Raw genomic sequence first — 27,047 nt, 5'->3', positions numbered from 1 at the left:
ACACTTTACCTTACAAGTAATACTTTGAGTTTTCTTCCCTGGTTAAACTGCTATTTTTTCCGTAAAGAATGTGGGGGGAGTTGCCAAAGGCAGCGTGTCTCTCCGTTTCCATGCACATGCGTGCCTCACCAAACATGGCGGATGAGTCCGCCCTTGTTTTTCTTCCGGACTCTTGTGACCAGCCAATCAGATGTGAGTATAGGTTTCCGTCGCAGCCAATCAGCGGAGGTTCTGCTCTTCTCGGAAACATGTCGCCCATGAAGTTGTGTGTTCCAGGTGAGTCCCGCAAATTTCCATTTTTCTCTCTTTAACACGTGTTTTGCAAGGCAATTTTAACCTCGGTGTCGCTTTTGTTCATTTAGATTTACCCACACGACGCTATATTGCTTGAAAAAGTAATCGAAATGCAGTTTTAGCAGCTTCAATCGTACTTGCTATTCACAACTGGGTTTTCCGCCACATGCTTGTTTCTTGTACTGTGTGTTATAATATATGTATTAATACAAAGCGTGCGTGTGCACCGGTGCATTTTATCGTTTGGTTATTTTGCCGTAATTCATAGGTTGTGAGATAATACCTTTCACTTAGGTCAGGTCGCTTTAGCAGCCCTGCCCATCGCCTCCGGCAGGATAACACATTCCTCTGCTCGCTTGTTTTGACGCACCCAAGTGACATGTCAGTAGTAAATGTGTGAAAGGATTTACACACACACACACACAATTACATGTGGTTTGACCGCCTTAAGCTTACACTAATGCGTTGCACAAACATACAAAAAACCAAAAACCCACTTCTAAGCCACAGACCACTTAAACACTACGATGTTTAATGTCTGGAATAAAACAGCTGGTTTTATCACTGGAATTATCATACTATTCAGAAAATTAATGTTTTGAGAATATTGCATGATTTGAACATGCATAACAAGATTCCTACTTTGCACATGGTCGTGCCTTTGCACGTGACAAAGTATGTTATTTTAAAGCTTCAATAGACCAAATAATCTGTCCAAGAAGTTACAATAAAGGTTTAGACAGTAGCATTAAACAAATTGTTTTTCCTGCTTTTCTGAACACGTCTCACTATTGCCATGTGTAAACGTCGCAGTATCTGCAATGTATCACATTTCTTGGCAAAGATAGTGTTACTCAATTTAGTTTTATTTCAACTGTACGATGAAGTTCCCACTGGTATTTTCCTGTTCCTGCAGATCAAAGATTTCTTTTATTCGGATGTTTCCAATGCGTCACTCCTCTGGTTTTTGTGTTCCTCAGGTGACAAGCTATGCAGTGTAGAAGACTGTATTCCAGGCACGGGAGTGTATCTCCGACACGGACACATCTACTCGTCGCTAGCAGGCTACGTGCTCAGGAAGAACGAGGGCGGGGAGGTGAGGATTGTTGTGGGCGGGGCAGAGCTGGAGGAGCATTAAGACCAGTGGGTGTGAGGGTGTGAAGGTGTTATGCAATGTCTCTGAGGGACTGATTTCCAGGAGGTTTGTGCAGTGCCTGCTGTGAAAACGTGCTGCAAGTTTCTTTCTCTTTTTTTTTTGCCCTTGGCAAATCTGTACAGGTTTGTGTAACGTGTGTGTGTGTGTGCATTCTTTTTTTTCCAGTTACCAGTGATCTCAGTGGTTCGGGAAACAGAGACACAGCTACTACCAGATGTAGGAGCAATAGTTACTTGTAAGGTATGCAGTAGAGAATGTTTATTATTTATCTTTTTTTTTTTTTTTTCATTTAATCTCTTTGTGGTGCTCGTTTCCGTGCAAAACTCGACGTCATATTAACATATGAAGCATTGCAGCAAATCCTTTGCAAACTTTTTTCTTTTTTTAAAATTCTCAAGTTAAAAGCTTGGCACCAAAGGATGTCAAAAAAATAGACAACAAAAAATTTATTTGAAACAAAACACAATAGTGTTTGTTCTTCTGAAAAGTATCGTGTGAAAAAGGGGCTGCATGGTGGCGCAGGATGCAGCTTCTCCCCGTGTGTCTGGGGGTGTATTTTGTCCATGTTTAAACGCAGATTAGATTTTTGATTTTTTAACAGATCCGCTCTCTTCTGTTTGTTTTCCCCTCAAGGTGACCAGCATCAACCCCAGATTTGCCAGAGTTCTCATCCTCTACGTCGGCTCCACGCCGCTGAAGGACCGCTTCAGAGGGACCATCAGGTAGCACGCAACGTCGTCCCAAACGGCCGCAGCGCCTCCTTCTCCTGTTGGTCTCCTCCCTTTAACAAAAACAACAAAAAACGCTTTGCTCTGTTTCTGTAGGAAAGAAGACGTTCGTGCAACAGAGAAGGATAAGGTGTGTTTCCAGGTTTCAGGTTTTGCGTCTCCTCCAGCTCAGCGCTCTTTATTTCACTCTTTATTTCACTGTTCCAGGTGGAAACGTACAAAAGCTTCAGGCCGGGCGACATCGTTCTGGCAAAAGTTGTATCCTTCAGTTCACCTCGAGTCAAAACGAAGCGATATTAAACCCTTTCAAGAGTGACAAAGAGAAACTTTCGTCAGGTATGAGAAGTGTGCAGGTCGTTTGTGTTGTACATACCGTCTCCTTTCACTGCAATTCCTCCGCTTAACGTGACCGACAGGTACAAGGAACAAACTCTGCGGGCTGCTGCAACTCTAAACCTTGAGAGATACTTCAGAGATTCTGATCTTCAAGTGATTCATGTGGGCATGTAGCTGAAAGCCATGATTAAAAAAATTAAGCTACGTCCTTCATTTGCTCATGAGTTATGTCGACCAAAAGGAAATTAGTAGGAAATCCAATAGCAAAAACAATACTAAGATTAAATACACTAGAATGTGCTCATACGTTTTCATACCGGTGAAGAATTCATGAGACAATGGTCATTTTGCATATTTTGCATATTTCACATACACGCGTGTGTATCACCCGGTTGTAACTCCGCTCTGTGTGCATATTGTTGACTTTCTGAGGTCTGGAAATATGAAGTCGCTGAGCCGGACTTCCAGCTTCCAAGCAGCTGTATTTCAGTACCTGCAAAGGTCACGGAAACACCCGTGACGTCTGCTGAAATGTTAATTTGAAGGCCTTGATTTTGGTTTGCGTGTTTCTTTGAAACCTTAACGTGTGGCGGCAGATTTCCCTCGGGGACGTCCAGTCCAACTACCTGTTGACGACGGCGGAGAACGAGCTGGGGGTGGTGGTGGCGCACAGTGAAGCAGGTAAAAACTCTGTTCCTCATTGAAGGGACGTGTCCTGGTGCGACACCCGGTGGCGGGGAGGTTGAACTGCACAGATCGTCAGACTTTGCGCTTCAGCGTCCTTTTTCCTTCCACCCACGCTGGTTTATTGATTCTAGCTGCAATATGTTGCATTCAATAAAATGCACAAAACACAGATGCATCTTCAGCCAGGAACAGGTTCTTCTATGATTTATAGTTCTGTCATCATATTGTTTTGATCAACATCTGTTAATCCGTTGTTCTCGAGCTAAAGGTTTCAGGCGTGTGAACGAGTTTCCTGCTCCCGTTAAAGCAACAATCTGGGTTTTTTTTACCAACTAGTGGAGGTTTTCGTCACGTAAAATGAACTTTTAACAGCTCCCCAGTCCGTCAGGTTACAATATTGTTTGTTTACTCAGTACTTTGGTGTCTCTTCAAACAACCATGTAAACTTCCTGTGTACTTTTTGGTTTGCGGTTCCGGCACGAAACACCTTCACATTAGAGGTTCATCCAGATGATCTCCCGTCTGGCTTTAATTTTACAGATCAACCTTTTCATAGTGTCACTTTGTAAAGTAGTCGAGTAGTGAAATTGTTTGTTAAAGTTTTGATCTAGATTCCTTCATCTTGTAGCTTTTCTTTTAAAGGTGGAGTTTATCTGGAGTATAAATCATGGAGCAGAACATCACGCTACTCTAAATAATTCGGAAATGTGTTTAAATCGTGAGAATTGAGAGGGAAAGACGAGCTTGAAGCACTACACCTCGTCATTGTTGCTTCGCTGCCGGTTCTGATCGAGTCTACGGTGATTTAAGTAGATCAGGAGTTTGTCAGCTGGTGGGTTGGATTAAAAAAAACCTACAAGTTTTCCCATGTTAAAGACCAATAAAGTCGTGATTTGAGTTACTGAGAGCTTTCATCTATATTGGAAGACCACATGAAGCGTCTCGTTGACCCTCCTCTCCACCACAGGCGCTCAGATGGTTCCCATCAGCTGGTGCGAGATGCAGTGTCCGCTGACGCACGGCAAAGAGTTCCGGAAAGTGGCCCGAGTTCAGCCCGAGTACCTCCAAGCATGAGAGCACTGGAACTCCTCTCCACGAGGAACACACAACTTCCCTCCTTTCTGCTGCAGACGTTCAGACCCCCCCCCCCCCCTCCCCCCCGTCAACCTCGAGTACATTCCTAAACACTGTGCAACTGGTTGTTAAAGGTTAAATCTGCCTGCAGAGGATGTTCGCTTGCCTCGAAGCTTCCCGATAAGAACTGTATCAGTTTACTGAGGGGGGGGGGGGATCAAACCGTAACCAAGTTAAACCCACATGCAGGATTTCTGGTGTTATAAAGTTATAGAGTTTGGAAGATGGGGTTACGAGGCAGACTGTCATGTAAAGACAAATTAAAACGTTCAGCATCTTGAAGCAGCGATGCTCTAAAGGAAGAGGCCACATGTTTGTTTTTTTTTACCCGATGTCTTGTATGCAGCTGAGTTTTTGTAATGCGGTGATAAAACTGACAATTGAGACATGTCTTTTTTTTTTTCCTCATTCACTCTTGTTTAAAGGAAAATGTGATTAGTGCAGCCGAATGTTCAGTCCGATTTATAACTCTGCTATCAAGCGCGGAGTATTGAAGTGTAACGTACGGCAGTCAGTTTGTGGGTGCCTTGCAACAACTGAATGATTACAAGTCAACAACGCCTGCTTTCTTTAAAGTGGATGTGCAACAATAAACGACTTATCAAATCAAAGCGGCCGTTTCTCTTGTCTGGATGTGAATTAAAACTGAGCACAAGCTTGAGGTTTGAAAAATCCTTTTAACAAAATTTGACATTTCACATAAATTCATAAAAAAAAAAAAAAAAAAAATCAGCAGTTTGACGGCGAATCTGCTTTTTGGCAGCGATCAATTCTACGTGCATTTAAAACATTCAGTCATCAAATCGAACGGATCGGCGTGCGTCCGTGTCGATGGAGAACTTCTTGTTGGACGGCGCGCTGAAGCCGAGTCCCGCAGCTCGCCGACTGACGTCCATTCTGCGCGAGTGCGCTCGCTCGAACTCTCCCAGGAGCCCCCGCTGCAGCTGCTGCTGGGCGTCCTTCCCCAGCGCCATGCCGGCTCCCCCGGGGCCGGCGGCGGCGGCTGGCTGGACGCCCTTTTTGAAGGCGCCCATCAGGCGGAGGAACTTCTGCTCCTGCCCCGAGTGCTCAAACTGAGCTGTGCCCCACTGGCCTAAACCCTGAGGAGCAGAGAGGAAAGGAGCTCCGTCATCTTATGTGCTGGAAGTTAAAATTCAACTTGTGGAGAAGCTACAGACTGAAGGTGGAGTTTTAAACAGCAAAGAGGGAGCAAACGTCCAAGCATCAAAGCTGATCTGCTTCCATTAAATCACCAGTGTGACGACATAAACAGTCAGATTTGTTGTTTGCCAGCCCTTTAATCTCTGTTTTTGATGTACCTGAACACTTTACCCGTTTCTCTGTAAGGCAGATAAACGCTATTGCCTTTGCCTCGCAGACGAGTCCTACTGCACCGGAAGGATCAAAAACCTCCACCTTCCAATTCTTGGCTGAAAAACTGAAAGTCCTTTGTTTACACAGAAAAATACTCAGTTCAGTATTCGAGGTTGTCTCGACAATTTTAATAAAACCTGGGGCCGTTTTCTGTCCTTCGTCACTGCTATGCCATCTTTGGATGACTAATTATATAGTTGACAGTCATAGATCAGGATGTTTGGTTATATAGACCATCACGTATAGAAAAACACTGTCGTCTTGGTTTTTACACATTAAGATAATTTATGTATTTTAATTGATTATTTTTCACATTTATGTTTACTTATTTGTCTGATATATTTTTGTTTCTACTGTCAATCTGGGAATTTCTGTTGCTTTCATAAATTTCTTTGCATGTGTGTGTGCGTGTGGCGTAGAAAGGTTAAGAAAAAGAAAACTGTGTTTGAATATATAAAAATGCTGGAAACCCAATTAAAAATACATAGAAAAAAAAAAAAAAAAGTCAGATTTGTTTTCTAAAAGGTGCAAGAATACTGACCGTTGCTTTCGGAGGCCGAGAGGCTTCATCAACCTGCATCTGCAAAGCTCGTCTGCGATCCTGTAAGAAACGTGTTACTTTGATCAGACCAACTCACTTAAATGCTGCAGAGACATAAACCAGGCTGATCATCACGGTGGAAACATTAGAGAACTGCTTAAAAACTGCTCATTGAAACACTTTCAGGTGAAATTTATGGAATATGTAAAAAGTTCCTGCAACGGCGATACAGTATTGTCACAAAAAAATTAAAATGGGGCATTTCAGTAAAAGAATGCAATATGGATTTCATCCTTGCAAACAAATTCTACGCTGAAACCGCCCGGACCCGATCGAGGCATCATGACCGTACCTCGTTTATGTCCATTTCGTCCACGTTTCCGCTCTTCGACGACAGAAAAACCACGTCAACGTGCGAAACCTCCTGAAACACAAGACCACGAGCAACGTGACGCTTTCAGAAGAGGCGTGCGTCGGGACCGAGCGTCCAGCCGAGGCCAAACTCCCACCTGAGGCTCCTCTTTGATCTTCTTCCTCTTTCTCACACCGACCTTTCTCCCTCCCGGTGGCTCTGCGGCCTCAGCGAGGAGATTCTCGCCGCGCTCCGCATCTTGGCGGGTGTCGGACAGCGGCTCCTCCGTCTTGTCCTTTTTCTTCTTCTTCTTCTTCTGTGTCTCGACCGGAGAAGCCTCCTCGGAAGCGGCGCCACTCTTTTCCTCCGCCGCCGTGGACTCCTCTTTTTCCCCTTTGGGCGTTTTGTCCTCGTCCACATTGCCGCCCTTTTCTCTTTTAGTCTTTTTCTTTTTGCCGGCAGTCTCTGCAGTGTCTTTCTTCATCTTTTTTTTCACGTTGGTCTCATGAGCCTCTTGTGTCTTCAGCTCGTGTTTAACTTTCCTTTTATTTCCGGCGCATTCCTTCTTATTTTTCAATTTTACCACTTGAACCTCAGTGTCAACCGTTTGTGATTTCAGTCCATTTTCAGCCACTTTGGATTTCTTTTTGGACATTTCTTTGCTTTTCTTCTTCTTTTCCTTAACTGGAATTTCTGTTTCCTCTTTGCTCTCGACTGAAATACAGTTTTTACTTTTCTTCACCTTCTTTGGCTTGTTATTTGGCTTGACACCCGGTTGCTCCTCTTCCGTTATTTGTTCTGGTTTACACTTCACTTTCTTCTTTTTCTTTTCTTTAATTGGCATTTCTGTGTCCTCTGTGCTTTCCACTGTAATACTCTTTTTACTTTTCTTCACCTTCTTTGGCTTATTTGGCTCGACACCCGGTTGCTCCTCTTCCGTTATTTGTTCTGGTTTACACTTCACTTTCTTCTTTTTCTTTTCTTTAATTGGCATTTCTGTTTCCTCTGTGCTTTCAACTGTAATACTCTTTTTACTTTTCTTCACTTTCTTTTGCTTGTTATCTCGTTCAGCATGCAGTTCCTCCTCTTTTGTATTTTCTGCTTTACACTTCACTTTCTTCTTTTCCTTTTCCACCTGTTCTTCTATCAAACTCTCCGGTTTTACTACATTGTTCTTATTTTCTCGTCCAATCATGACGTCCAAACCATTACCGTCACCCAAAGAATCCGTTGCTCTCCTCTTTTTCTTCTTCTTTTCTTTCATCTCACCACCTTTGTCCTCTTCCTTCTTCACTGGCACTTCAGTTTGACTCTTCTTCGCCTTTTTCACAGTCACCCCTCCCCCATCCTCAACAGAGCAGTTTGTTTCTGGTCTTTTTTTCCGCTTCTTTTCCTTTTTTATCAGTTTCTCATCTTCTTCCATCTCCACTTTCATCCTAATGGTCTGTACCGCCACAGAATCGAATGTCTTCTTTGTCTGGTGGGAAAAACACAGTTCATGCAATGAAGAAACTTGATTAAATCAGAAACTCTGTCTGTGTGTGTGTAGAAAATGAACACTAACCAGAGGTTTGGCTGGAAGTTCTGGTTGCGACTGCTGGTCTATCTCTCTCTGAAGAGCCTCTCGCTTCCCCTGCAGGTGACACAGCAAAAAAAAAAAAAAAAAAAAAAGTCAAGACAGTAGAGACCTGCTGATCCCCAGTGGTTCAGTCTGAGAGCGACAGAAGTTAAGATATAGAGATTTCCCACTGTGAGCGGGTACGATGGACAGTGTTTGAAACAAGAGAACGTTGAGGTTTCGTCGTTTACAGATAAAGTGAGAACGACCAAGATCAGGTAGTTTGGACGTGTAGCGAGGAGAGGAAGAGGAAATATTGAACAAAGGTTGGAGATTAAGCTTCCAGACAGCAAGAAAAGATGAATGGACATATTGAAGCGATGCTGAATGGAACAGTGAAGGAGGCAGGAGACAAGAGGAGACGGAGGGCGATGATGCACTGTGGGGATCCCTCAAAGAAATATTATTAAAAATTTTTTTTACTCTTATCACAATCGCTTCATGCCTCCATTTTACACCTCTGTCGACTTGTTTCAAAACCAGGTTTGTTTTGTTTGTGCCATAAAATATGCAGTCATATCGACTGTCTCGTACAACAATGTGAAGGATTAATTTCCCGCTTCTCTCTGTTCCAGATGTAAATTTGATTTTAACTATGTAGTTTGTGAGAAAAGATCCCAGAACACGAAGAATGCTTTTATATCCTTAAACATGTGAATGAATCATTTACTATCTGACACAACGGATTTGGTTTGTAGTTTAACAATGTTCAATAATCACACTACAACCAGTACATGGTCCTCGAGCAGAGATTACAGTTGCTGGTTGACTGTGCAGTGTGGAGATCAGCGGTGTGGAGATCAGCAGTGTGGAGACCAGTAGTGTGGAGATCAGTAGTGTGGAGATCAGCAGTGTGGAGACCAGTAGTGTGGAGATCAGTACAGTGTGGAGATCAGTAGTGTGTGGAGATCAGTAGTAGTGTGGAGATCAGTAGTGTGGAGATCAGCAGTGTGGAGACCAGTAGTGTGGAGATCAGTAGTGTGGAGATCAGCAGTGTGGAGCTCAGCAGTGTGGAGATCAGCAGTGTGGAGATCAGCAGTGTGGAGACCAGTAGTGTGGAGATCAGTAGTGTGGAGATCAGCAGTGTGGAGATCAGCAGTGTGGAGATCAGTAGTGTGGAGATCAGTAGTGTGGAGATCAGCAGTGTGGAGATCAGCAGTGTGGAGACCAGTAGTGTGGAGATCAGCAGTGTGGAGACCAGTAGTGTGGAGATCAGTAGTGTGGAGATCAGCAGTGTGGAGATCAGCAGTGTGGAGATCAGTACCTGGTCAAATGCAACGGTGCGAGTATGTCCAGGCTTCTCAGAAACGAAGATTACGTCCTCATCGTCCGTCTCCGTCTTAAACACAAAGCAAGAGGTCATACTGAGCTCACGCCTTCACAGTGTCTGGCCTGTTTTTTCACCCAGACCCCGCTGGAAGAAAAACCAGCTGTTGGGTTTGAATTTGTAACTTTGAAAAGCGGTTGGATCAAGTTTATTCATTGAAAAGCAGCCATGCTGACAAGCTAATAATAGCAGCTAAAGGTTTAACAAATCACTAGAAAAAAACACCTCAAACACAAACATTAGGCAGCCGTGCAATGAAAACATTAACTGAAAACTGCAGGCTGTGCTATAAAACACGACTGGGAGTAAAAAGAAAGGCCATTTACTCACTTTGAATAGTTTGTGTGATTCACGTGGATAGAAGTTTACGCTTCCGAACCGGAAGTAGTTCTTTTTCTTCTTCTTCTTCTTCTTCGGGGAGGCGGACTCGAAACGTCACTGGCGTACTGCTGCCCTCTGCAGGATGTTATTAAAATCCCACTGAAAGTCCCGATTGAAACAGTAACTTTAATATTTCATGTTTCCTCTCGCTCCTTGACTGAATTAATTATGCTTGAGTCATAATCGAACATTCTACATGGAACATAACATTTAATGGGTTCCTCATTATTTGCTTTTTTCTTTTTTTCGACAAATTATATGCTTCCTTATTGCCCTCAACACCTGTATGAATAATAAAAAAAAATAATCCCCAATATCTCTGCTGTGAAAACTGTCAAGATGTGATATGGAATTCTACTCACGTTTCTGTTCTTGAAATCTGGAATGAATAAACCAACAGCCACTTTATCATTATCTGTGTGTTTTTCTTTTTGGTCTGTATTATAAATCTAGATATGTATACATTTGTATGTGCAAGCTCCGTTCTGTCCTAATATGAACCCTTACTGTTATTTATGCACTCTGACTTTCTTGACTTGTAGTTCTTTACTATGGTTAAATCAACACCTGGGTCACTGAGCAGCGAACAACAAACTGGAGTCAGACTAAATATGCTCATTTGTTCTGCTTTAGACTTTAATTTGTCTCCAAAACAAGCATTTGATGTTTTCCCCAAGAATTCCCAATGTACATGAGGGGCCATGCATCCCTATGGGGTTTAGGCCTTCAGTGGATTGGTACAGACGCCTGGAATCACTTCCAGCCTCCATCTGGTTTATTTACCATTTCTAATCATGTGGAAACTCACCCAGTTCTGATGGTTTATAACTACTGTAAATCCTCCCATGTTCTATAAAGTCTTCAGTTGGTGTGACACCGTCAGCCTTTCCACCATGCAGCACTTTGAAGGAGCCTCCTACAGCTTTCTAAACACTCCCACACACCGAGATGGATTTTCACTATTTATAACCTGTTGAGCACTGAAATGTGTCCACTGGTTCAAGAACCAACCAAACATACGAAGAAGAGACTGTGTGCATGAATCACTTCTGCTTGATGCAGTTGGGAATTTTTTTTTTTTAAGTGAAATACAGATTGTTAATGTCATTTGTTTAAAAAAAAAAGAAAAAAGAAAGAACCTGTTTTCAGGCTTTCGGAGAACTGAAGCTAGTTGAGTCACTGGGTAAACTGGGATTAGCTGCACCCCTCGTTGAACCGGAGTGAGTCACAATGCAGCTTGAACAGGTGACAACCATCTGGCACCGGGTTGGGATCACACACACACACACACACACACACACACACACACACACACACACACACACACACACACACACACACACACACACACATATATATATATAAACCCAGTTTACATTTCACCTTCAAATTCATCTGCTTCATTTCATGATCCATGACCAAAAACAAAAAAACAACAAAAAAAAGAAAACAACATAAAAGAAGAGATCAACATTTGCTTTAGAGTTTCCTGCAGTTCTGTAATTCCTGGATCCCCATTTGTTTATCACCAACTTATCTATTTTTAGATTAATCTACTTCATCAGAATAGAATCAGAATTCTAAGCATTTTTGTGGGTTATTTTACATTAATTGTGGTAAGTCATGTGAGGCCAAATTTCAGCTTTTACATGACTTTTGGTGGAGTTTGAGAGCTTTGCAGTCCCTAACACAATTATTTAGAATTTATATAATGTGATAATATGATTGTAATGGGTACTAACTGTCATTAAATCCACAAGCTATTAATTCCTACACTGTATAAAAAACAAATCAACCATGCACTTTTTCAGTTTACATATCAGAAATATGTTTGATTAACATGCGCATATTGAGTTTGTTGTTGTTAATGTCCCCCACTAACTCCATCATCAGTGTTGCAGACGACACCACACTGAGAGGCCTCATCCACAACAGTGATGAAACAGCCTACAGAGAGGAGATCCACCATCTGTCCACCTGGTGTGCTGAGAACAACCTGCACCTCAACACCAGCAAAACCAAAGAACTCATCGTGGACTTCAGGAGGAGTAGAGAGGGAGAACACAATCCCATTTACATCAATGGGATGACGGTCGAGCGGGTCTCCAGCTTCAAATTCCGAGGAACCCACACATCTGAGGACTTGTCCTGGACCATCAACACCTCCAGCCTCATCAAGAAGGCACACCAGCGCCTCTTCTTCCTGAGGATCCTCAGGAAGAACCACATGCCCCCTGCTGTGATGTTACACTTCTATCGCTCTGCGATAGAAAGCATTCTAACAAACTGCATCACAACCTGGTATGAGAACTTTACTGTGGCGGAACGTGAGTCACTACAGCGGGTGGTGAACACAGCCCCGCGCATTATCAGGACTCCACTCACTGCCCTCCAGAACATCCAGAGCAAGCGCTCCCTGTGTAGGGCTCTGAACATTGTGAAGGACTCCTCCCATCCTGCACACAGACTTTTTAGCCTCCTGCCTTCTGGCCACCGCTACAGGAGCCTCCGGGCCAGGAGCCTCCGGACCGGGAGCCGGCTCCGGGCCGGGAGCCTCCGGGCCAGGAGCCTCCGGACCAGGAGCCTCCGGGCCAGGAGCCTCCGGACCAGTAGCCTCCGGGCCAGGACCAGCAGGCTACGAGACAGTTTCTTCCACGGAGCAGTCACTCTACTGAACTCTCACCCCGTTAAAGCACGTTAATGGCACTTAGTCCATTAAATGTAATGTAAATAATGTAAATTCTAGCAATAGCAACTTCACACTGTTCCCTATTGATTTATTATTTATATATGTGAGTGTGTATGTGTATATAATATCTGATACTTGCGATATTGCACTTCTGGTTAGATGCTAAATTGCATTTCGTTGCATTTGTAATGACAATAAAGTTGAATCTAAGCTAATCTAATCTAATCTTAATGGTTCATTCTAATACATGTTGTTCAGATAATATGAATAAATGGGATTCAATCTTCTTATAATGAATAGATGGAAACATGATTTAATTACATTAATGCAAAAAATTATTTTGTGAGTGTGGAAATGACTTTTTTCAGTGTAAACATTGCCGCTCTATACACATATACAGACAGAGTTGAGTTGTCTAAAAGAAATATTCAAATGTTTTTCAAAGCATAAAATCAGATGAGCGTTTGCATATTTACAGCAAAATGTAAGTTACTAATGTTTTACAGTAAGTTCATTGTGTTTTGTGTTGAATGCTCATGCAGGTGCACACAGTCCACTGCAGCGGGCGTTTCTCTAACTTTGTTTCTGCACTGTGAATCTCTCTCTCTCTCTCTCTCTCTCTCTCTCTGCCCCTCTCCTTCTTGTGATTCAGCCACACTGCATTAAACACTGGGTGTGAGGTCCTTGTAATTCCACTCCACACGTTCGGATAAAAGACAAACACGACCAGGCGGCATTTAACAGGAGATGTGCACTGATGTATTAGTCACTTTGTGCAAATCACATTACAGACATTCATGTCACGCTGCCTTATATCAGTGACAGTGCTCACATCATCAAAAGGGAAACACCAGTGGGTTGTTTTTGTTTTGTTTTTTTCACATTCACAGTACGTCTTTAAAAATCTGTTATAGATGGTTATTACATAAAAATCTCATGTTTGCATTTTTACAATATCTGAGCGCACGCCTGCACACGAAAGCAAAGATAACAGACGATCTAGGCGTTCAAGGTTATAGCAAGGAGAAACGGTCACAGCATGGGGGCGCTGACTGCCGCGTCACGACTCGATCGTCAGAGGAGACGACGTCCCGGACCGAAGACGCCACAGACACTTCAGTCCATCTGGCAGGAATCTTACTTGTCTTGTTTGAACAACTGCCGTCGGCAGTTGTTCAGTCTGGATCTGGAAAGAAACACTTCAGTGTGTCGCCGATCAACAAACAGAATACATGTAATAGTTCCAGTTATTTTCACTGAGATAGAAGATCACATCATTTTCCCGTACTGAGTCAGGGAACATTGAAAGAAATCACAGAAAATTGCCAAGATACTCCACTTACTGGGGAAGAGGGCCGAGCAATGTGCGTGATAAGATGTCAAAATAGCAATCAGTGTGAATATACATCAGATTATGAAGTACACCGCTGAGGCGGGACACTCTGAGGCTGGACAGCTCATCATTACTGACGGGGAAATAAATTCTCAAGTTCGTCTGGAGGACGCACAAGAAAATGTCAGATTTCCTTTCTGCCAAATGTTCAGTTAACAATAAATAACCCACTTTAGCAAGCCACGTCCATAGACGTGCAAAACACGTCCGTCCATCCAGGCTGTAATCCGGATGTCTGTTTGACAGCCTGAACGAGTTGACAAATGACACATGAAAATAAAATGATCTAAGACACCGAGAATCAGTTAAAAGGTCACAAGTTGCCTGTTGAGTCCAACTGCCTGTATAATTGTTGATTTGTTGTTAAAATAATGAGGGAATTAGATCATGATGACCCTAACCCTTTTCTTTTGAAACGTATTTTCATTGACATCCAGACAAGACGTGAATACAGCGTCCATGAAAGACGTCTAAAAACGTTCCCTGTGGATCGTCTGAGGACGTCTCGTGGATGCATAGAGACGTCTTCTAGACGTGTTTTTGACCACTTTCACTCAGTGCGAATAAAGAAAGAAAACTAAAGAAAACTTACTTGAATGACAGTGAACTAAGAAAAAACAAAAAAAAGTCAGAAATCTTGCTAAGACCTTGATGAAATTATACAAAAGATTGACCTCAAACACCCTTTGAGAGCTGTCTTTTCTTGAATTCTGCTAAATGTTTTAGTCAAATATAGTTTTCTGCAACAGGCGGTGTTCTTTGTAATATACAGTATATACGTATATCAAAAGTATAGAAAACTCGCACAAAATACAAACATTTTTGACAAAATACATTACCTTAAAACTGTGCTTTAACATGCAACTTATCTCAAAATGTCAGAGTTCCCAGACGTCGCGCAGATAAAGTGCAAGATCACAACCTCCAACTCTGAACCCCAGACTGCAGCAAACGCGTCGCAGTATTAAATGGCTTTTAAGGTTTTCTTATTAAAAAGGTATCCTTTTCATTTGTAAAAGGCAATCCATGAGCTGTAGGTTTTTTTTTTTACATTCACCTTTCATGTCTATCTGATAATTATCCTCCGCAACAGTGGAACGACCTCCTGCAGAAATCTCATTGTGTCCATGAACACGTACGACGCAGCGGCCCCCGACGGCGCTTCACATCGAGAGGAAAGCACTACGAGGGTCCTGTGGGGGTTTCTGGCATGAAACACCGGGGCCAAGCAAGCTTTGTGGGAGTGTGCTTCAAGAAGAAGAAGAAGAAGAAGAAGAAGAAGAGGAAGAAGAAGAAGAAGAAGGGCACCACATTCTTACTACATTCTTATCGTCCTTCGGGCTGAACTCTTGGAAGGTTTCATGGCTATGACTCAGTCAAGCCCCCTCGCACTCCCTTCAACAGCCTGTAGGCGCCGATCAGAATAATGCACTGTAGATGTCGTGGACCAAATGCAGACGCCTTTGGTCAACCGCTCTCTGACCATTGATTTCACATCCGGTATGCCCCCCCCCCAAAAAACAAAAAACAAAAAAAAACAAAAACAAGAGGCAATCAAGACTGTGTCAAAATGTGAAATTTACACAAATGTACACAAACACAATAAACTATCTCTCATGAAGTGGACTGGGAACGATATGCGGCGTTTGTGATATTTCCTTCTTCATCGGTCGCGGGAGACGTGACCGGTTGTTTAATCCTCCTCTCGCCGCGGCCACGTTACCATAACCGCCGTCCGGTGTAGTTAACCGGGGCCGTGGGCATCTGCAAACAGAGCGGACGGAAGATTGAAAACACTCGTTCGGTGTTGCGGTGACGCGGCGTGTGCAGGCGTGTGTCTTTCTGCGAGCTCCTGTCGGCCTTACCGTGCCGCCGTTCATGACCAAAGCCATCTCAGTAGGCTGGTAGACGTGGCCTCTGAAGGCGATGCCGGGCCGGACGCTCCCGTGGGTGCTGCCGTGGTACGTCCCGGTCCGAAGGGCTGGCCGGCCAACAGAGGTCAAGCACACACACACACACACACACACACACACACACACACACACACACACACACACACACACACACACACACACACACACACACACACACACACACACACACACACACAGAACTCCGTCATCTCTCAACGCAGCCTGGTTCGGTAAATCTTGTCATTTACAGCTAAAACGATGTCAAGATCTCCAACGCAGTCACTTTGTTGATAAGACTTTGCACCATCTGCAGCGAATTCAGTTCACGGTTACTTTCTGGGTTCAATCCACCACTTTGACAAATAGTATTTAGTTTGCAATGGCCGCAAAGCGTTTCATAAACACCCCCCCCCCCAAAAAAAAAAAAATGTGGTAAGCACTTGCAGGCCTGCACACATTCGTGACAAGTTTTTTTGTTTTTTTTTAATCCATTAAGATGGCCAAGGTTTGGATGTGTGTCAAACATGTGGTCAAACCAGTCGGCAGGAGGTTTCAGTGACGACATTGCATAAAAGGAAAATCTCCACAAAAGGGCAACCTTTCAATGAAAGGAACTACTGTTCTGAATCTGTTCAACAGGAAGCGCACTGCATCTTTAGTGTCAGAGTTTAATTGTCAAGCAGTGAACACCAAAACTACCCTGAAGATACTGAATAAGCCAATAGCTTGTGACATGAGGGTGAGCTTAGAAAAACAGGCTGAAGGTTTAAAGAAATCCAGTGTTTTGAGAAGCGAAAAGCTTGAAACCACATTCGCTGAAGGAGAATCGTGGTGGAAGGTTCATATTTCAGAAAGCACATTTCCCCCCCTGAAACCATTCGTTATTGATTTTTATAGAAGAGCAACATCCAATATGAACATTTCCAGGATGTACTTGTACTTTTTTTGCACTAAAACCGAGAGACATGTTTAGCAGTTTATCACATAAGATACTGGTCCGCTTTAATAGACGTCACGTCGGAAACCATGTGACTTCTGAGCTGAACTGAGTTTGACACTAAATTCAGTTTTTAGAAGGTGTTTCTAAACCTTCTTCAAGAAAACATCCCTTGCCTGATCTTCACCAGTCACCTTATGTACTTTATGCTTTACGTAATGCTTAATCACTTATTTACATAATGCTTTATATAGTCGTTGGAGGTTCGCTGCCTTTGCAGTGAACAAATGATTTGAATTTTGTGGCACACACCTTAAAAAAAACTAAAACATTCTTAATCTTTAAAATCAGCGTAATGTTTTGGCTCTGATGTTTGCTTAAAAAAACCCCCAACTAAATATTGATTAAATTAGAAAGTTGAATTCTGCCGAAATCTTAAATCTTAAATAATCTATTTGTTGTTGGACGCAAAACAGCAAGTCGCTAAGGTTTGAATAAAACACTCTTCTGTTAGTTCACAGCGTGTTTTTGTGGCCGATAAAGGCCGGGGTCACGGGCTCTAAGCTCATGCTTCCGTCCACAGAGCACATCTTCCCGTGTCTTTCTCACATCATGACCTTCTCGCTGCGACTCAGTATTGTCAGTTGTACAATGGCTAACGAATATCAGCATCCTGTGAAGTCTGTGTGACGCCTCGCTGCTGCTGCTGCTGCTGCTGCTGCTGCTGCTGCTGCTGCTGCTGCTGCTGCTGCCGTCTTCCTCATGGTTTATTGTGCCTCATCACACTTTTAGCTCTTCATCTGTTCACATGGCTTCGAATGGAAATTTTACGTCAATCAAAACAAAATGACTCATAATTCCCACCCCCCCTGTGAAGAAGCCTGTTGGATTAGCAGATATTTCATGAGATTTAAATGGATTTATAAATGCACCAAGTGAGCCTCCCGTTCTGCATGGTGCCAAAGCTAATTTGGTAAACATGACTACTGTCTTAGCAGTTTAACATGCACTTATTTTTGTATTACTGCCGAGACGCGACATTGAATGAAGAAAGATCCGGGTAGTCCATATTTTTATTTGTTGCCTAGCAACAATGGTTTTTAACCTAACCGCAAAATGCTTAAAACGTTTTAAACATTCGTCACGCTACCTGGTGTATTGAATATCTGGCCTAAGTAGTGGCGGTTGGCAGCGTCGTTCAACCGAGGTCGAAGTGAAACATGCATGGACACACACATTACAGAGGCCTACTTGCACTGTGCTCCTCCATTGAAAAGGCCTGGTTTTCTGCGAAGGGTCGATGAGAGTGTGAGGGGAGTTCGTCCCCAAAATGTGGCGCGGGAGACGCGTGGCCGGTGTCGAAGAAATCCTGCGTGTTGGACTGCGGCGGTTTCCGGAGACACAGGTGTGCCTCGGGGATGGCGTGGAGCAGCAGCAGGATCCAGCCTTGAATGACCAACGCCACAGCCAGGGCGGGCTCATCCAAAACTCTTGCATCCTTCTTCCCTCCTCCTCCTCCTCCTCCTCCTCTCTCGCGATTCCCCTTCCCTCTTAACGCCTGACTGCCGTAGAGATAAAAGCCCAACCAGGCCACCCAGAGCAACGCCGAGGCCAGACTGGACAGGAAGAGCCACACGGCGTTACACTTCCATCTTCGTTTGTCGTTCTCGGTTTCCCGATCTTCCTCGCCGCTTCCTCCTCCCTCCGCGGCGAACTCCCCCCCGCACAGCACCACCCCCAAAGAAAGACCCATGGCTATGAGGAGCAGCCCCAAAGTGTAACTGCACGTCAGGGCGAAATCTAAAGGTGGATACTCGCAGGCCGGGTGTCCCTCCCTGACCACAGTCAGCAGGACCCATTCGGCAGAGATGATCCCTTGAACCAGGGCGAGGGCCAGACCGAGCGCCGCGAGGGCGCTGCCCGACGGGCTGCTCTTGCCGGACACCAGCCTCCTGAGCCTCACGCCCTGCACCAGCAAGCTGGAGAAGCAGAGGGCGAAGAGCGGCCCCCAGAAGGCCCTGCGCACCACGCAGAGGGCCTGGTTCTTCCCCACCAGGAAGGCCAGCGATATGGTGAAGATCCCGAGGAGCGTCCCCAGGAGCAGGAGGAGCGGCCCCAGGCCGGAGCGCCTGGCCGGGTCCGAAATGGAACGGAGCTTGACGAGCAGGAGCACGGCGAGGACCAGCGAGGCCACGCCGCCGCTGCAGGCCACGGCCTCCAGGACCACACCCCAGACCGCCTCCAGGTCACACAGCACCCTGTAGGGGGGGTCCACGTCCACGCTGCATCCCCGAGGAGGAGGGGGGGGGAGGGGGAGGAGGGTGGCATGAGCCATAGCCGATCAGTGACAAGAGGCAGATGATGGTGGGGCCGACGGCCATCTTAGAGAGGAAGACAGAGAAAAGGTAGTGCTAAAAAATTTTTATAAAAAAACCCCCCAAAACAAATGGAGAAATGGTTAAAAGCGCAAGAGATAAACAAGCTGAGTGATGAAGCATCCGGAGAGGAGGGGAGCTGGAAGGTTACTGTTGAGGTTAATTGTTGTATATGAGCTCCTACAGCATCCTGATGATTCATATCACAGAAACGCAGAAACAGCAGTCAATTTATGTAAAAAAAAAAAAAAAAAAACCTGGTCTGTGAGATGTTTGTCATCACACACACACACACACACACACACACACACACACACACACACACACACACACACACACACACACACACACACACACACACACACACACACACACACACACACGCACACACACACACACACACACACACACACACACACACACACACGCACACACTCTCTGCACAGTGCACAGAACAGGACTGCTTTTAGCACTGGGCAATAGTTTCCATGGAAACGGGAAACAGCGTGGGCTGACTACATTGAATACTGGTCTTTTGAGAAGTCTAGTTCAATGCCCTAAATCACAGAAAAACACAGTTACACACACACACATACACACAGGCCGTGTTTGTGAGGATGCTTACCGATAAACAATTCCTTGTCTTTATTTTAATCAAACAGTGTGTCGATGTTTGATGTTCATTCCAATCAAACTAAGTCTCGACTTTAAAACAGTAAAGTAAAGAGATGAAAATCACACTCACACAGATTTCAGTAAATACAAGCAAAAGCCAAACGCACACCCACCACAGCAGTTTTACCAGTAAACCGTGATGACGTCGCGCTCACCTCAAATACTTGGATTCCTTGCTTAGCGATAGAACAGAGGCATCATGCCGCTCCACACGTTACGTCCAGCATCACTTCAGTCAAACTGTTGTTTGTAATCCCAGTGAATGAAGTCATTGAGGCGGCAAAACAAACCGGTTTCCATTTTGTCTCTGAAAATGTCTCTCTCTGCCCCCCGCACCCCCACCCCACCCTCACCCCCCCTTCTCGTGCTCACAGCTCCCACTGAAAGTACAAAACAACACACTTTGAGGGACCGGCGATGTCCTGCTGATGCGGCGACTTGTCCAGCTGCTCCAAGAAGAATCCACAATTATGATGCATGCCTCGGTACTTCACACGCCCACGCGGTCAAACGTATCTTCTGTCTCTTTCGCTCCCCTCTGTCCTCCTCTTTCCACTCATTCTGTCTGCATGTCTGCGTTTCTCCCTCCCTGCTTCACACTGAATCTGCGGAGGTGTTAACAGAGATGCAATCCCAGCTTACTTCTCTTCACCCACACGCCGGGAGCCTGATTTGCTGACGCTCCCGTCAAACAGGGAAGAAGGTAGGAAACAAGTGCAGTATAAGCGTTCACAATCAGTCCGGCATTAGTCACTCGTTCGCACATCTCGGTATTATTTCCTGCCTTCAGGCTCCCACGTCTTCCTCTCACCACTTATACAATTCTTCCCCACACACACACACACACTATATAGCCTGTGGATGGATTCATGTTTGAATCAGGCCCATGAAGCCAGGCAGCGTCTTCAGACGTCAGCTGACGGTTGATGTCTCAGAGTGAGGAAGATGGGATTGAGGAATGGGAAAGGGCAGATGGTCACTCTGGACACAGGTGAGCCTTGTGGCCATGTGACCAGCGTGGTGGATAGATAGTGTTACGTAATACCCTGGGAAGAGATGAATCAGCCAAGTGTCCCTTTGGAGACCTGTTATCCCCTCCTCCACCCCCCCACCCTCCCCCTCTTTTCCCTACGAAGGAAAATCATGACGAGGAGCGCTCGCAATGCCAGCTTATTGGGTGGGTTTGGATCAGCGAGAGAAGGATTGGCGCCGACAGATACGAGTGAGCTCAGCGACTGAGACAAGCTAAAGCTGGTGCCCACCTGCACCCTGCCGGGACCGTCAAAACACCTCTAATCCAGACAGGAAGTCCTCACATGCAGGCGGGCAGAGGGTTTTTCTCGAGACGAACCCCAGACTTCCTCTTCATCAGTTGGATGTATTCAGACTTTTGATTAGAATAAACAGGAGTAAGAGAAGACATACTCCTGGAAGGTAAAAACACACAAACAGCGAGTAACCAGCACCTCATCAACTCCCAAAAAAGCTCTGTAAGGAATGCTGGATAAGTATTACCTATCTAAGTGTGCAAAATGTTGCTAAGGATTACAGTTATGGTCCATTGGGCAGCAAATAATGGTAAGGTTGGGGTTAGGGTTAGGGTTAGGGTTAGGTTTGGGGTTAGGGTTAGGGTTAGGTTTGGGGTTAGGGTTAGGCTTAGGGTTAGGTTTAGGGTTTGGGTTAGAGTTAGGGTTAGCACAGTGCAATTGGTAAATCACACAAATCATCCAACAGCCCTGCACGCCATTCATTCATTCACTGATAGTAAGACGTTGGTTTGTGGTGAAATCAAAGTTATTGTTGCTAAACGGATCAACATAAGGACTTCCTGGACAAGCGGGGTGTACTGACCTAGTATGATATGATATATATGAGTCAAGAACCACCACAATGTTATTCGTCAGACACAACGGAGCTGAGCTTCTTTCTGTCCAGCTGATGGATAACAATCTTAATCCTGACATTAACCCTCGCCGTAACCCTCAATCGCTCTAATCCCAATCATCCCCTTTCACCTGAACGTTATCTCAAGGAAACTGGGCAACGAAAATGAAATGACAACAACCAGCTGGGCTCACAGGTCAGGAAGGATTGGACACTTGGAGGGCAGAACATGTGTCTCCTCATCAGCAATGTAAGTGAAATATTAAATTACAGACAGTTCATAAGGTCAAACAAAGCGACTGGCAGGTGTAACTCTCAGGACTCAAAGTACAAATAATTCATTACAAAGCACAGACTTGAAAATGTTAATGTTTTTGTTTTTTTTCTCAGCTTGAAAAAGTACCTGTGTATTGTTAGAAAGGAGAGAACAGGGCAGGGATGTGCTGACTAACTCAATGTCCGTCCTAATCTGAGTAATCCAGTAGTTACTATGGTCACAGACCAATAGGACCTCAGTCAGTGTGACCCACGGCATAATCCCAACCTTTATCCCACTTCAGGTTCCTCCCAGCAACTCGCTGCACATGCAGGCATGTAAAGGGCATCTGGAGTTCACAAAACATTGTTGTTGTGTGGGAATATTCCTGGGACAGTATATATATATATATATATATATATATATATATATATAAAATTCCCCTCTCGCCCTCCGCGGGTGGTCACCTGTTTTTCTATTCCAAGCTCGGGTCCTCTACCAGAGGCCTGGGAGCTTGAGGGTCCTGCGCAGTATCTTTGCTGTTCCAAGTACTGCACTTTTCTGGACTGAGATGTCCGAGGTTGTTCCAGGGATCTGCTGTAGCCACTCCTCCAGTTTGGGGGTTACTGCCCCGAGTGCTCCGATTACCACGGGCACTACTGTCACCTTCACCTTCCAAGCCCTCTCCAGCTCCTCTCTGAGCCCTTGGTATTTCTCAAGTTTCTCATGTTCCTTCTTTCTGATGTTACCATCACTTGGTATTGCTACATCCACCACCACGGCTTTCCTCTGCCCTTTATCAACCACCACGATGTCTGGTTGGTTCGCCATTACCATCCTGTCTGTCTGTAGCTGGAAGTCCCACAGGATCTTGGCTCGGTCATTCTCCACCACCTTTGGGGGGTCTCCCACTGTGACCTTGGGGTTTCCAGACCATACTCCGCACAGATGTTTCGGTTCACTATGCTTTCCCAGCCAGCATCTTGCACCCTGCAGTTATGTGCTGGATGTCTCAGGTGCTTCTTTGCACAGTCTACACCTTGGGTCTTGTCTGGTGTGGTAGATCTGGGCTTCTATGGCTCTGGTGCTCAGAGCCTGCTCCTGTGCAGCCAGGATGAGGGCCTCTGTGCTGTCCTGTAGGCCAGCCCTCTCTGGTAGGACTTCTTGAGATCAGCCACTTCAGTTATGTTCCGGTGGTACATCCCATGTAGGGGCTTGTCCTCCCATGATGGTCCCTCTTCCAGCACCTCTTCATCTCGCCATTGTCTGAGACTTTCGTTGAGTATGTCATCCGTTGGATCCCTGTCCTTGATGTACGTATGGAGCTTGGATGTTTCATCCTGGATAGTGGCTCTCATGTCACGGCTGGGCGCCGGCGTGTGGAGTGTCCTGAACCCAAGAGCAGACCTCAAGCAGAAAGTTGTTTGCAAACAGTTAATGTTTATGGAGGAAACGGGGAAAAGGGGAGCTGGAACGGTGACGGGACCCAGGGGAACTCTGGGGGGCCTCTTGGAACCGGGACGAGACCCGGGGAAATCTCTGGGGGGGCCTCTTGGAACCGGGACGGGACCCGGGGGAAATCTCTGGGGGGGCCTCTTGGAACCGGGACGGGACCCGGACGGGGAACTCTTGGAACCGGGACGGGACCCGGACGGGGAACTCTTGGAACCGAGACGGGACCCGGACGGGGAACTCTTGGAACCGGGACGGGACCAGGACGGGGAACTCTTGGAACCGGGACGGGACCCGGACGGAGAACTCTTGGAGCCGGGACGGGACCCGGACGGGGAACTTCTTGGAGCCGGGACGGGACCCGGACGGGGAACTTCTTGGAGCCGGTGTCGGAACGGGAACGGGAACGGGAACGGGAACCACCCCGAGGAGGACACTCACCCCCCGGGGAGGACAACACCGACTCACCTCCACACGGAGTGAAGACTAGGCAATCCTCTGGCACCGGACCCACCTCCCTGCAGGGCTTAAGACTGCTTGACAATCAATTAGCTGATTGCCTGCAGGAGTGCCAGAGAGGATCCGGTGCTGGAGCGAGGTGTGTGACTCCTGACATCTCACGCTCACTAGTCCTCGGCCTCCTTCCTTACGGCTAGCATACAGTCTCAAGGTGCTGGATTTGGGATGGAACCCACCATGCATGGTAAGGAGCTTTCGTGTCTTAACATCCGTGGTCTGTATCTCTTCCTTTGGCCACCTTATTATACCCGCAGGGTACCTGATCACTGGCAGGGCGTAGCTGTTTATTGCCCTGGACTTGTTCTTGCCATTGAGCTGGCTTCTTAGGACTTGCCTCACTCGCTGGAGGTATTTGGCCGTTGCCGCGTTCCTTGTTGCCTGTTCAAGGTTGCCATTTGCCTGTGGTATTCCCAGGTACTTGTAACTGTCCTCAATGTCTGCTATTGTTCCTTCTGGGAGTGAGACCCCTTCAGTGTGGACTACCTTGCCTCGCTTTGTTACCATCCTACTACATTTCTCAAGCCCGAATGACATCCCAATGTCATTGCTGTAGGTCCTGGTGGAATATATATATATATATATATATATATATATATATATATATATATATATACATCTGGAAGGTTGCAGGTTTGATTCCTACCTCCGCCTGTCGACATGTCAAAGTGTCCTTGAGCTAATTGCTCCTGACTGTGTTGGCGGCTCCATGCCTCCATTGGTGAGTGAATGCATGTATGAATGGGTGAATGTGACTAATGATGTAATGTGTGTTGAGATTCCTCACACAGTTGAAATGAGCTTTATAATTGAAGTCTATTTGGTGATGCAATACAGATTTATTCATCATGTCGTGATACAATCAATTATTATTTTTGTTTGTGCTGAAAATGTTCGATCCGTCGTGAAACCAATCACTTCGATGACCTCAATTGAGTAAAATCAGTACGTAACCCTCATGAGTCCACTATAACTATGATAATTTCAGAAAAATAAAACCTTGTCGACTTTTAACTATACATGTACACATTTCTAATCAAACATTCATTAAAATGACACAAGATGTAATTAAAGTTATTACAAAACACAACCCTTCTCTGAGATCACATTCTTATTTCTATCTATTGATACGCTGGATACATATTGTACATGAAACAAAAAATGTATAAGTAAGTATGTAAGGAAGTATAAATGATAAAATAGATATTTGTATATGATCAATTTGTTAATGCCCAGACATCAATCACCAGTCTTGTGTTACGTAACGTAGTGCAGTTCAACATATATACAGTGTAAAACATAAACAGCTCCGGATCACTGGAGACGGATGGTGTTTGTGCAGGGAGGGCTGGAATTCGTCAAGGTTTACTTTCTTTTGTCGCTGCTTCTGACGGGTTGACGGAGCAGCGCCGCTCACATGCGCTTGTGGAGGTAAAGGACGTTGTTACAGACGGGGCAGTAATGCTCCGTGTCTTTGCAAGAGTCCACGCAGAACGGAATCAAGCAGCAAGGCCAGATGCTGTAGGAGAGCAGACAGGAAGTTAAAGCCATGGAAACCCGACCTGCGCTTGAGGATTCACTCATTGTCGTCCCTCACAGTTGGACTTCATTAAAAGTTAAGATCACACTTTTTACATTTTAATCCCTTTTAATCACTTTGGAGAGTTGTTTTTTTTTTTTTCTCTTCTTTTTCAAATGTTAACAAAAAAACATTAGGCTCATGCTTTTGTGGGATAAGTGGATCAGCTGAGGGTGTGAGTTTTCTTTCTTTCTTTCTTTCTTTCTTTCTTTCTTTCTTTCTTTCTTTCTTTCTTTCTTTCTTTCTTTCTTTCTTGTGTTGCCCTCCATAAAGAGAAGGTGCCAGTTTGTGTTGGCTAAGTAATGATAATATTTATTATTATTACTATTATTACGATTATTATTATTATTATTATTATTATTATTATTATTATTATTATTACTATTAATAAAAATAAAAATAAATTATGTTATCAAATACAATAATAATAATAACAATAATAATAATAACAACAATAGTAATAATAATAATGATAATAATAATAATAATAATAATATTTAATTTGGAGGCGCCTTTCACTTCATACTGAAACCTTGATTCCCACAGTAAAGATCATTTTCCATCACATGTTTCTCAGACATGGTCTCAGGTTTTCTGTTGAGGGTATTTGGCTTCGTTATGAACCGACGTCTCCCTCATCGTTTTCAGAAACACCCTGAGTTTGATGTCAAGCTAAATTATCTCAAACATCACACTACATGTATTTCATCCCCGTGGAGCTTTGCAGTGTGTTTCACGGTGGCGCGTGTTGAAGTGTCCGACTCACAGGAAGACTCCGAGCACGCCGCAGATCACCCACGTGAGCAGGCCGTTCTTGTGCTCGGTTCTGGTGATGACGTTGTTGTGGCAGTGAGGGCAGAGCATCTGTCCAGGAACGTCAGAGAGGTGGCTGCCCACCACCACTGTGAACGCCACAGCAGAGCCGGTTAAAACCAAAGTTCCTTTGTGACGGAAAACGCTGAAGAAAGAGACTCACCGGGCTGAACGACCACCGCCGGCTGGACGCTGTATTGGTAGGCAGGCTGCTGGACTGCACACAAGAGAGAAACGATTCCATCACCCAAGCGAAAGTGGCATTTATACGTCCAGACGTGAGAACAGTAAATGACACAGATTAATACACGGTGAATGATCCCATACCAACTTGAACTACAGGCACAGATCCCATTGGAGGGCCGGGGTAAGGCGGTGCCGCCATGTCGGGAGACGGTCCTTGTCCTTTATCCATGATGTCTGTCTGGAGGATCGGAAAACAAACAGAAATAAGACATTAAAATGGGCTCGAGTGTTCATCGTCCATGTTCTGACTGAAGTGAAGTCCAGGTCAGAAGGTCAAGATCCGAGGAAGGCGTCGGTTCAGACCGGATGATCCAGGAGGGGTACGGTTAAAGAATGCGTTACGCTAACTCTCGTCATCAAGGAAGCAGGTTTGGTGGCTTTGTACGTCTAT

The 27,047-nt window shown here is 45.0% G+C and overlaps 4 protein-coding genes across 4 annotated transcripts; 1 reads left to right on the top strand and 3 right to left on the bottom strand.

The window, feature by feature from the left end:
* The first annotated feature begins 247 nt into the window (after positions 1-247).
* On the top strand, positions 248-4,934 carry exosc1 (exosome component 1). Its single transcript, XM_080520527.1, has 8 exons — positions 248-276; positions 1,275-1,390; positions 1,616-1,690; positions 2,084-2,172; positions 2,275-2,308; positions 2,386-2,436; positions 3,111-3,195; positions 4,169-4,934. The coding sequence occupies exons 1-8, from the start codon at positions 249-251 to the stop codon at positions 4,273-4,275; spliced, it is 585 nt and encodes a 194-aa protein (XP_080376653.1). The 5' UTR covers position 248; the 3' UTR covers positions 4,276-4,934.
* Positions 4,935-5,062: 128 nt separating this feature from the next.
* knop1 (lysine-rich nucleolar protein 1) lies at positions 5,063-9,932 on the bottom strand. The gene is made up of 7 exons (XM_080520679.1): positions 9,878-9,932; positions 9,485-9,559; positions 8,167-8,235; positions 6,760-8,079; positions 6,603-6,674; positions 6,251-6,310; positions 5,063-5,435 (listed from the first exon to the last, which is right to left on the bottom strand). The coding sequence occupies exons 4-7, from the start codon at positions 8,035-8,037 to the stop codon at positions 5,127-5,129; spliced, it is 1,719 nt and encodes a 572-aa protein (XP_080376805.1). The 5' UTR covers positions 8,038-8,079; positions 8,167-8,235; positions 9,485-9,559; positions 9,878-9,932; the 3' UTR covers positions 5,063-5,126.
* Positions 9,933-15,729: 5,797 nt separating this feature from the next.
* Positions 15,730-19,241, bottom strand: gprc5bb (G protein-coupled receptor, class C, group 5, member Bb; the record flags this gene model as incomplete). Its single annotated transcript, XM_080517290.1, is given in 4 exon segments — positions 15,730-15,774; positions 15,876-15,991; positions 18,112-19,163; positions 19,165-19,241. Coding segments are annotated over 4 exon segments (1,290 nt in total).
* A 5,782-nt stretch (positions 19,242-25,023) lies between these two features.
* On the bottom strand, positions 25,024-26,825 carry LOC308145139 (LITAF domain-containing protein-like; the record flags this gene model as incomplete). Its single annotated transcript, XM_080516487.1, has 4 exons — positions 25,024-25,537; positions 26,364-26,499; positions 26,574-26,627; positions 26,738-26,825. 4 exons carry the CDS (start codon positions 26,823-26,825, stop codon positions 25,432-25,434), a joined length of 384 nt encoding a protein of 127 aa, XP_080372613.1. The 3' UTR covers positions 25,024-25,431.
* Positions 26,826-27,047: the final 222 nt, after the last annotated feature.

Source organism: Blennius ocellaris, assembly GCF_963422515.1.
Source record: "Blennius ocellaris genome assembly, chromosome: 3".
Classification (NCBI taxonomy): Eukaryota; Metazoa; Chordata; class Actinopteri; order Blenniiformes; family Blenniidae; genus Blennius; species Blennius ocellaris.
The sequence above is the reverse complement of the archived record's forward strand: the minus strand, read 5'-3'. Positions and strand labels throughout refer to the sequence as shown.